The 12,154-nt window shown below is 36.5% G+C and overlaps 1 protein-coding gene across 1 annotated transcript in view; it reads right to left on the bottom strand.

Annotated features, from left to right (window-relative positions):
• The window catches only part of LOC137579186 (cytoplasmic polyadenylation element-binding protein), a 352,744-nt gene that overhangs the window by 254,122 nt on the left and 86,468 nt on the right, over positions 1–12,154 (bottom strand). The window contains exon 4 of the mRNA XM_068292891.1: positions 7,270–7,308. Within this exon, the coding sequence (XP_068148992.1) occupies positions 7,270–7,308 (39 nt within the window). The remainder of the gene's footprint in view (positions 1–7,269; positions 7,309–12,154) is intronic.

Raw genomic sequence — 12,154 nt, 5'->3', positions numbered from 1 at the left:
CCACCTTACATATTTGTATTCTTCTAATCATGCTACTTTTCGGCTGAAAGCGAATTAGTAAATCTAATGACTTAGCGTAGAATTCAAAGGCCAACATTAAGATAGACTCTTATTTGTAATTATAAACCAACCTCAAGCTCTAAAACTTACATTTCTTTGCATTTCATGTTTCCTGCATTAATTGCTTGGTTTAGGTTAATTGAATTTTCTAATTTATCGACTATTGGACCAAGAATATTGCTGTCAATCCAATATTAAACTTTCATCTTTTCATTTGACCTACAAAAATTGCAAAAGCATAAAAATCAATCAAATATCAATTTCTTATATCAACACCTTGGCTCAATAATGATTATCACATAACAATTTCCGCTTCTAGCTAAATACAAAATAGCCAATAGCCAAATGACAGAAACATTGATGATGGAAAAAAGAGAAGAAAAAAAAATCAACTAGCTGCAAATTTCCCTTTCCATGCAATGTTTAATTTCCTTTCAATTTATGCTAGAAATCGAGGTCGTCACCGAAAGAGAAAGATAGCTAAAGAGTAGAAGTTGAAAAGCCAATTTGCCAGGTTTGGCGATGATGATGACGATTACGATTATGATGATGATGAAAATATATTGATGAGCTGCCACCAACTGAGTGAAGTTATGTTCTCAGATGCTTATTAGATGAAGCAGTGGCGTCATCATCATCATCATGAGCAGCATCACCGACGGCAGCCAGCCACTGTGAGCTCTTGCCTAGTCAAGAGGCTTTGCTGGTGGAGAAAAAGCAAACATCACAGTGGAGTAAAGCAAAAAATTTCGCTTCAAGTGTCAATCAGTGACAACATACACACACACACACACACACACACACACACACACACACACACTCACATCCACAGAGACATCTACACATACACATACACATGTTTACAGACTGCTAGAAGCTAATCGATTTATGTTGTAATATTCAAAAAGTTTTCCCAGAGACGACCTAATCCAGTGAACGGCATTGGCACTCTCCCTCGTGTGCCATCGTCATCGTTGGTTGTTATAATTTCTCCCCCGACCCAGCGATAAGCCACGTGTTTGACTCTGATTTAGCTCAACATGTATGTATGTATGGTAAAAGGAAGGACATCACCATCACAGGGGCACCCTGTATAAGGCCAAAGGCCATGGGGCATATGTACATACATCCCATGTGGGTCTCATCCACATCCCCGATCTCTTTCTCATTCTCATTCTCATTCTCAACGTAGTCATCGTTCTCGTTGTCGTCTGTTTATCTGCCTGCATTTGTCGCATTAAAATTGAATAAAAAATCAATCTCAATTCTAGCATAATTTGATTCCTGCCTTCGATTATGCGAGAGGTTGGCTTGGGTTGGGTCGTAGCTTGTGGGGGTATAACAAAAAAAAAAAAAATAAATGACGAAGAAAATGTAAATAAATAATAATTTGTAAAGACTTTTTTCATGTTTGCTTAAGATATTTATATCAAAGTTCTTTTTCTCGTTTACTTTTTTTTCATTTGCGTAAATTTTTGGAAAATGCAAAATGACAGTTGACAATAAAAAGAATTTTCCATTCACATCACTCTTTTATACTCTACTCTACTATGAGTAGTTAGCCTAATCAATTTCAATTCAAGAAACTAACTAATAACAGTTATAAAACAAAAGCAGAAAATCTAAAACAATGAACTAAGTCGAAGAGACAGAAAAAAAGAGACAACCTCATAAATCTCCTTTTTTTTAACTGATCGAGACAGAATACACTTTGTAATTTTCTTTTGTTAATGTCAACAAAGAAACGTATCTTTGTCTTCACATTCGATTTCAATTATATTTAGGATATCTAGTCAAGGACGAGAGACAAAAGATAGAGAAGTTTTCTGTTCCGAGGCAATCTCTACTTCAAAATCCACTTTCTTAGTTGCTAGCTTAGCACCAAATTCACTTCACGAAAACTTTTTTTCTTTCTGTTTTTTTTTTTTTTTTTTTTTTTGTTTGTTGGCTCGCCTTACATGTGAGGAGTTTTATTTTTGTGGACTTTCTTTTTCTTTTTGCCGCATTTATTCCAATGCATTTAATAAAGTGTTTATTTCTGTTGCAACAAATTTGCCAGCTCACCAGGCGAAAACAATGGCAATGAAGCAATGAAGAAAGCAAAAACCTGTGCACGACACAAAAGGAAAATTGCTTTTCCGCTACGCGGATGAGGATGAAAATACTTCACACGCTTCGTGGCAACGGAAATTTGTGGCCAACGACGCTACCCACTGCAAAACCAAAAACTTGCAAAAAAAAAAAAAAAAAAAAAAAAAGAAAACTTTAGACGGAGACACGCGCTTTTGGCTAACCCATCGAAGTTTCCACTGATGACGTATGGCTGGCAAAAGGACACCATTTACTAGAGATGAGCCAAATCCAAATATACACATATGATTTATGTTTGCCGATAGATTTTGATCAATAGAACTAATATTCATATTAAACAAAACTAAGGTTTGTTAATTGATATTATTATCAACTAATTGTATTACCAATTGATCAATTATTCAAATTTGAGTAATTAAGAATTTGTTTCACTCTTATATAGCTTCCGATATAGCTAACATTTCTATCTATACTTTATGTGAGGCTCACATATTTCAACGATAGTTTTTCTCAATTGTCAAGTATCCTTTGTGCCATCTCCAATTGCAATTCAGTTGTATCCTTATGCTAGGCATGTGTGTGAACGGCATCTGCGTTAGTTTTCTATTATTTTTGGTTTGCGTCTCTTTATTTTTTGACGATGCGAAACTTTTACACCCAACAACTCGGTAGCATAGTTTTATTTCAAAGTTGGCTTTCTTTTTATTTCATTTTTTTTTTGCCCATTCCTTCTCTATTTGTCTTTGGTTGGGTTCTGGCTGGTTGGGTCCTAGTGCTGGTGCTGGTGCTGGTGGTGCTGATGCTGATGCTGGTAGTCCTGGTCCTGGCCTCGCTCAGGCATTCCAGTTTGAGTGGCACATTATTTGATGATGCTTTTCGCGATTTTTTTCGCACTTGAGTGCCTGATTTTTATTAGTTGAATTCTTTACGTTTTGTGAAAGTTTCAGTTTCTTTGCTTTGGCTCGGACTTTTTTTTGCTTTTCTTTCTTTGTTTCTTTTTTCTTTCTACTGCGTTTTTCTTTCTTTTCAATGCCATCGCACGTTCAGTTACTTTTTTTTTTGCCACTGTGAAGGGAAAGTTTTCTTTCCAAAGATTTGCTCTTAGCCGAAAGAATCTTTACGGGGCTGCTTTTTTTTTTTTTAAATATGGCCCCAAAAGTATCTTTTGTTGGATCTTGGAATTTCTCTTTGTTTAGCTAAGCTAGGTAATAGATTAGATTTTCTGTCTGTCTGTCTAATGGTCTGTTTGTTGTTGCTATTGTCTTTGAAGTATATCAATTGTTTTTATCCCAGAATCTTGCCATTCAATTTAAAGCTCTTTGCACCACCATCAGCCACAACAGCTCCACCAGGTCCACCCACTTTACAAAAAATACAACGAGAAAAAAAGCGCAAAAATCTTGATGAACAATGTCAAAAGTAAAACAAACGAACGGAAATGAAAGTCAATTTGAATACATTACCAATTCTAATTACGATTTTCAAGTACAACCAAAGAAAGAAGAAGAAGCGGAAAACGAAAGAACAAAAATAATATTGCTTGGATTGCATTCGAGGGATCCGAATTGGGGGAGAGACAGATGGCAACAAAACCACAAGGCATTCAAATTGGAATTCAAGTTAAAAATAAGAGAGGACCGACCGAGCATTTTGAGTTGGTGGGGGCCATCGGCAACGAGGCGAATAGCAAATGCTAGCTGACCAAAAGATTAGCTCAAAAATCCAACAACATGGCGGAAGAAGCTGTGAATTTTCACAGCCAGTGACAGGAAAATGGCGGCCACCAAAACCTATTTGAATATAGGGGACTTGATACTCTCTCAAGTTAAAAGTATAACTATTTTTTACATAAGTGTAATTAAAGCATAGAAAACTTAGTAATTGAGTCTAAGGGACGATGAATCGATTTCGTAATTTCTTCTAAATAAATCTAATGACCAGATATATAAAAATTTAACGCTATGAATCTGAGAACTTAGAACTTAGTTAGGGTATTTGCCCATTTATTAGATTCTTCTTCTTATTTGTGTTCTTTTTTTTTTTTTTTTGGCTCTGTCTGCACAAGTGGCAAATGAATCAAAGAGTCATGGTTAGATGAGGAGGCGGAGACTAGATGGCATTGTAAGGGGAGAGGGAGGCCGAAGGGTAGATAGAGGAATTATACTTGGAGGGATTCGCATTTCATTTTATTAAAAATTCAAATACTTCGCTTATCGTTTTTCTAGACGCAGCTCAAGTCAAGCCACCTGCTAGAATCAACCGACCACCCTATAATCTTCCCCATCCCAGTGACTTATATACCCAAACTCACACACACACATACCGACACGGACACACGCACACACACACACACACACACAAATAACAAACAACTTTTGCTATGAGACTTGCTTATTATGCAGGTTTCTTCTTCTATTTTTCTTACATTTTTTTCCCGTTGGATTGGTGTCTGGATAGCAAAAATTTCATATGCCTCATGCCACTAAGAGATGGAGCCACACAGAGACACAGAAAAAGAGAGAGAAAGTAAGAGAGATGGAAAAAAAATTAGGAATGAAAATTAAGTAAATATTATAATATGTTGCCACCTGGCAGCAAGTAGCAAGACGGGGCATGAGCGAATCGAGGATGAAGGAGAACTCCATTTCGGTTTTGGTCTTGGCAAATAAATGATAAGCATTACATTTGATATTCATTATTTGATAAGGCATAAAAAATAAAAACGCCAACGGAAATGAAAATGTATACGAAATGTGACCCCTGCAAGTGAGTTTGAGTGTTGTGGAGCTGGATGTTTGCCTAAGTGAAATACGTTAAATGATATGTGGCTTATGATTTATGAGATTAAAGACCTCTCGTTACGTTTTGGCCCCCCTCGTTGAGTTGGCTAAGTTTTTAAAGTGCAATCGATACATGCATTTATCACATTAGTATTTTGCCCAAGTCTCCATATTTCTTTTCGTCGCTGTCTTCGCTAGACTAATTCACTTAAAAGGCTATGAATACAATTCGCTCTGAGTATGTGCAGAGTTTACTTCGTGTCCTTTCAATAGCCTAAAAGCATGCAATGGTTTTTGCCCGTCTGTCTGCAGTTTTTGAAACAAAGAGACAAGAAGTCATATCAGAAACATTCATCAAAATCTAATAAAGAAAAAAAAAAAACAAGTTTAAGAGAAAATAAATGACTGCCATGCTTAAAAGTGGCTTGAATGGCTTACGATCAGAAAATAGCTGTCATTGTGTGGTAAATAAAGTAACTGATTATACCATTTGCTGATTGAAATGAAGTTATATATTTTTTTGCTTAACTTTTTCTTCACTTCAATAACTACAAAAGGAAGTCATCAAAATAAGTAGCTCAACTCATTCAAATCTCTATAGCTCTGATTTAGTTAAAAACTAAGTTTAAATAATAATTAACGCTCATTTTCTAATAAGTAAAACCTATGACTGTAAAAATCCTTTCGAATCTATTTTATGTTTGCTCAAATATTTGAACAATCTATTCGGTTTGCAGCAATTTGCTTGCACTATTTGGACCTCGATGACAGTTGTATTGAAATCAAGGAAAAAAAAAAAAAAATTGCTTAGCCAAGATCAAGCCACATGGCATTGCATGACTAACAAAGAGAGGTAGAGAGAATCAGGATACAGAACGTACATAGCTGCTGCTAGTGCTCAATAACATGGCACTTAAGTTTATTGGATTTCAAGTGCTCTGCTGTGACTTCTTCTTCGTTGCTCAAAGCCAAAAACATGTTGGGTGAAAATTGTGGCCATGCTTCAGTTAAAGGCCAAGAACCAAGTAAAGCAACAGCCAGCACAACCTGCCACCTGTGAAAGGCAAAAGGATATATAAGTGCTGAAGAAGTGGCAACGATGGCAAAGGAGAGTCATGGGGGCAAATGGGGGACGCGTGTGTGCGCTAAGCGTGAAATTATGAGCGTCAACGACAAGCTTAAGCTGCTTAAAACAAGAGCCATCCGGCAAAAGAAACGAAAGAACCAACTAACGAACGAAAGAAGGAACGAACGAACGAGCGAATGGAATGACTAGAACTGAGTGAAGAACGAACGTGAAGCGAAAAGTGAAAGTGTCAAGGATGCGACGACGGAAACGTTTTCATAGTCAAATTAAATTGCTCACTAGAAGTGGCCGGGGGATGAGGGAAAGGGAAAATTGAGAATTGCTGTGCTAAAATAAACGGGATAATGCGAACATAAAAACATTTTTAATGAAATCGAGAGACGACTTCCAACGGCGTTTTGCAGAGACGACGATGACGACCCATTTCCCATCTAAAAAGTGTAACAAGTGAGTTTTAATTTAGGGTTAAGGTGCGTTGTCGTCCTCGTTGTAGTCGTCGTCTCTATACAGCAGAGATGGGAAGACATGGCAGACAATATATGCTGAAGGTGTGGGTTAAAAATTTTGTTTCGGTTGCGCATTAATTTTGATATTTCGCTTGAAAATTTTAATTAATTTTCAGCTTGATTGCATTTTAAAGAGTCGCTTGGTTTATGTCTAGCTTGTGGGCAAAGGGACTGAGCCAAATGTGGTTGCCTTTGGGCCTGGCAATTTATAGTTATTGTGGTACAAGTCAGGCTCTTTGTATCTGTGTGTGTGTGTGTGTGTGTATAAGTGTATGGGTTATAATGCTCGTTTAGTGTTTCGGAAACCCTTTGTTTCGGTTATTTTGGTTTTTCGGTTTGTAATTATTTTAGACAATTTATTTATTTTTATAATAGTACTGGCTGATGGCACAGGGTTTTCTTTTTTGGTAACAAAAATTTATTTTATGATTTTCCTTTTGGGTAGTTCCCTTTCGAAAGTAACAATTTCTTTGAAATGAACATAAGCAAATGTTATGTGAAATTAGTTTGGTTTAATATCTATAAATATGCCATTAACTATTTTGTAGTTTTCTCATTTGAATTTGGTTTTAAAAGTTTTATGCTGGACAGTTAATGAGAATAGAAAAGTATTTGTAAGATTCTAGATTCTCTTAGATTCTTGTTAACTGAAATCCTAAACTTTTTCTTTAATCAACCTTATTTAAAATGTAAGAGACAGAGTAGATCCTTTTTATTGTTAAATAAAAGTTATGGAGTAACTCACCTTTACTGGTATGTCTATCCAAATTTGGATCTTTAAGGCCTGAAAATGAGAAAAGCATAAAATGAAATTGGTTAAATTTAGTTTTAGTTGGTTATTTGCTGTTAGTTAAACACAGGCACAAACACAGGCATTTGAACATTAATCTCTGTCAGACAGATAACTGTCTAGAAGCAGCTGGTCAGAATGCTTGCATTTTGGCCAAAAGCGTCTCATACATGCCATGGGAACTATCAAATGTTAATCGAAATTAATTGCCACTAATTACTTGCGAATGGCCAGAAGGATAAGGACAGGGAGATAAAGGTGTAAGCCTTAGACAAAGAGAAACACAAACCGAAAAAAAGAGAACACATAGAAAACAAACAATAGGGAAAGCAACTTAAAAAAAGGGTAAAATAAACTCCTTTCTATTTCTTTGCTTCGATCAAAACTTAAAGATAACAAACTGACTTTCTTAGTTAGTTTTGTTGCTTGCTGTTGTTTGGTCGCGTGCTTTGTTGCGAAAACTTCTAATTAATTTTTTGACTCAAACGGAAATGAATTTAAACTTTTAGTGCGGAAGTTGAAAAGTTGCATTTCAAAAGGAAATCCCATCCGCCCAGTCCGCAAAACTCTTTCTCTATTGTATTTATTGTTTATGTTATTCCTTTTTGGGTGTTTTTTTTTTTTTTTTTTTGTTTGCCGGAAACAGGGCTCAAATGTTGCTGGCCAGAATGGTGTAAGGGCTGAATATTTTTAAACCTTTATTTATAGTGTCTGTGATAAGGTTTATTTGAGTCCTTTTTTTGGGGTACTTATTTTATTTAAATTTAATTCGCCGCGACATTTAATTAATTCCCAGTTATCACCACAAGAACAGTCAACACTCATTCCGCATACCGCTTCCCCGCCAATTCTAGTGGTCTAAATGACGTCTAGCCAGTCAAAGGAGAAGAACAAAGAGAAGGAAAAAAGCGCAAAAAAAAAAAAAAAAATCAAAAGAAGTTAAATTCGGCTATGCCGAAGTTTATATACCCTTGCAGTCCTTGACAATAATAATTTCACATGTTCAAAATTTCTTTTCTGCAACTCAATTCATTAATATACAAACAAAACAATTTTACTCTTCATACTATGTACAATTTGTTCTTCTTCTTCCCTCATTCCCTAAGCAAAGCAACGCACGCATACACATACAGTTTATGTAGCGTTGCGTCTGTGTGTGTATGCATGTGCTCTGTTGATTTGATGATGACGTAGTAGGCAGCAAGCAGAGCTGCCGGCAGCGATTGAACCGATTTATATAGACTGTAACTTGTGTTCTATTTATCCGATCAGGGTCAAATTTTGGGATCTGAGATTTTATATCAAATTCTATTATATTGGTAAATTTCATGGGGATACTCCAATTTTTGCAAAAATTTTTGTTCCAGAGCTATATGATATAGTAGTCCGATCCCAAAGATTTTCATACTTTATCTCACCCGGGTAAAAAAAAAGCTCCCAAAAAAAATTTCATCCCGATAGCTCTTAAGATGGCTGAGTAAAACGCGTACGCACCGACGGACAGACGGACAGACGGACAGACGGACAGACGGACAGACGGACAGACGGACAGACGGACAGACGGACATGGCTATATCGACTTAGCTTCTCATGCTGATCAAGAATATATATACTTTATGGGGTCGGAAACGTCTCCTTCTGTGCGTTACAAACATCTGACCAATTTTATAATACCCTCTGCAAGGGTATAAAAACGAACGAAGGAATAGAACCATCCATTGCTAGTCTTATGAGAAAATTTTCCACATGCCGCATGCCGCAGACATTGCGGTGTAAATGGAAACCCAAAAATGTTGAACTTGGGGCACATAAACTAAGCGATAAGTACTTATAGAGTATGAAATAGAGAAACTAAGAAAACCAAAGTGTGGGAAGAGAGGGTAAGAGAGATAATGTGGTTAAGGTTTAATTGCAGTTGAGCTTCTAAGGTCAGACATTGAAGTGACAGCTGTAAACTGGAATTATGTCCGTGTGTGTGCGTCTGATTAAATGCTAGATTCATTCGCATGAAATTAGTCATTCATGAACTAGTTCCAATGCCATATAAATGGGATGTTGGATCTAAGTATGTATAAATTTTTGAAAAATTGACTTTTCAAACATTCATTTTTTGAGGACTTCAATCAAGTAATCTTCCTTTGTGTCTAAATTCATCTGAGTTCTCAAACTACTGAATACACTTAATTTTTAAATGAATGATGATTGTTTCACACAGATTCATTTATTAGACGTCCCTTTTTTTAAGATTCTTGGAAATGGAGTAATTAAAGTTTGACTGTATTCGAACTCATGACTTCGTTTAAATCTAGTACAAGTCAAATCAATGGATAAACAAATTAACTGGGATATAAAAGTAATTTTTTAATTTCAAATAAAAATGAAGCAAGTAAGTCGACTCGTCGACATGGGTATACCATACACCAGGTGAAACAAATACTTCAAATTTCGAAAACCATGTGCTACTATGTGCTATCTCGCTCACTCTACGAACACACGAGCACTCTAGCGCCGCCACTAGCCAACGGCCAATTCTGGCCTTGTGGAGCGCTTAGTAAAATACGTTCATACGCATATTTTGCATGTTTCTAGTCAGATTTCAATAAAATTTGGTAGTTTTGTAGAAATAGATAAGATTAATTAGTCTGCCGAATTTGAATGCGATAGTCAAAAAACTACAGGAGAAAATCGGTTTTTTCTTAATTATGGAGGCGGAAGTGGGCGTGGCAAAATATGAAAATATATATACTCTGCGCGAATACTAAGCCAGTATACATACTAAATTTGGTGACTTTAGCTTTGTTTGTTTTTGATAAAATCAGTTTTGTTTGATTTGCGGGGGCGGAAGTGGGCGTGGCAAAATTTTTTAAATAGCCAGTTTCTGCGCGTCTATTAAACTAGTCTGCATACCAAATTTGATGTCGGTAGCTGTTATAGTTTTTAAGGAAATCAGTTTTATGTAAATTCTGGGGGCGGAAGGGGGCGTGGCAAAAAGTTTAAACAATTAGTTTCTGCGCGCTAACTAAACGAGTATATAAACCAAATTTGATGTCTCTATCTATTATACTTTTTAAGAAAAACAGTTTTATGTGATTCCTGGGGGCGTAAGGGGGCGTGGCAAAAAGTTTGAACAACGTATTTCTACGCGCCAACTAAACGGGTATACAAGCTAAATTTGATGTCTCTAGCTGTTATACTTTTTAAGAAAAATAGTTTTATGTGATTCCTGGGGGCGTAAGGGGGCGTGGCCAAAATTCCAATTAACTCTGAATATGTGCATACTACACGAGTATACATACCAAATTTGGTGGCTCTAGCTCTTATAGTCTCCGAGATCTGCGTGTTCATACGGACGGACGGACGGACGGACGGACGGACGGACAGACGGACATGGCTAGATCGACTCGGCTGATCCTGATCAAGAATATATATACTTTATAGGGTCGGAGAAGCTTCCTTCTGCCTGTTACATACATTTTGGCGACTTTAATATACCATTTCACCCTATGGGTGTATGGTATAATTAAATATTTTGCATAAACGATGCCAAGCCAATTGCTTAATTAACCAATCAACAATTTAATTGTAATCAAAATGTCAAATGCTAAATTCCAAAATCTAAAGCTAATCCAATGAGTTAATCAACTTTTATTAACTGCACTGGCTCATACCCATAACCAACAAAATCTGTATACATTAATATTCTAACATCAAAATGAGCGAAAGTTTTATGAGTTTGCCTAACCTCTTTAAGCACTCCCTCCGCCTCCCTTTATATAAGCAATTTTATTTCATTGTAAGGAAAATCTCCATGCGCAACAAATCGTATACGATAATTATGGCCTAGACGTCATAAAATTTGATGTTTGAAGCTTGTAAATTGTCTTCTGATTTCAGTTTTAGTTTTTATGGGGTGAAGCATTTACTCTATGTGTATATGTATATGTTTAATCTAGGCCAAAGACAATTCCAGACAACATTTTTATGTCAGCTACGTGCTCATAAATTTTCATGCATTCCTTAGCATTGGATAAATAAATTTTATTAGTGTCTGAAATTAGCTTAACTCAATGTGAATGGAGCATAGAGTTTGGGTGTTTGTTGGTGGTTAAGGGTAAATGAGAATTATCCTTATTCCATTCGAAGTTAATGAAGTTGTTGTTGCTGTTCGTTTAATTAGAAAAGTTGCCAAACAAGTCAACGAGTTCAGTGAACTTGATGGTGGATGGAGGCGGACCGAGGGGCAACAAGTCCTTCAAAAACTTTAAATATGCATCGTAATTCGTTCACCCACATTTTCAACTGAACCTCTCAATCTCAATTGCAATTGCAATTGTAAACTGCTACTGCAACTGCAACTGCCTGTAGTAACTGCTGCACATTGCTGTTGCCATTGCTGTTGTTGTTGTTGTTTTTACTTGTTATTTCTGCTGCCATCAACTTAATTCCCATCTCCATTGCCATTGGGCAAACATTTTTGCAATCCGCACACACTTAAAATATTTACGCAATCAAAATTAATGCAACTGTCATGTTTTTCCAATGCAAGCCGAAGCGAGCCTTCTCCTTCACTCTGCATTGGCCATGCATTTAGAGTTAAATGCAAATACACTTTAGAACCGTAGACCGCATCCAGAATGCTCCCTCCTCCCCACCACTAAACACACAGGACCATATACTATTTGGGCCCTTTCATTCGACCTACCATCCCATTCTACTGCACTTTGGCAAGCATGTTTAAATTTAAACAGTAAAACCAAACTCATTACCAACAACAAGCGATTGTCCTGCGGTAAGGAGCGGATTTGGCCATTTATCAAATACATATATCCATGGATTTTGG

Source organism: Drosophila tropicalis, unplaced genomic scaffold (genome assembly GCF_018151085.1).
Source record: "Drosophila tropicalis isolate 14030-0801.00 unplaced genomic scaffold, ASM1815108v1 contig_694, whole genome shotgun sequence".
Classification (NCBI taxonomy): domain Eukaryota; kingdom Metazoa; phylum Arthropoda; class Insecta; order Diptera; family Drosophilidae; genus Drosophila; species Drosophila tropicalis.
The sequence above is the reverse complement of the archived record's forward strand: the minus strand, read 5'-3'. Positions and strand labels throughout refer to the sequence as shown.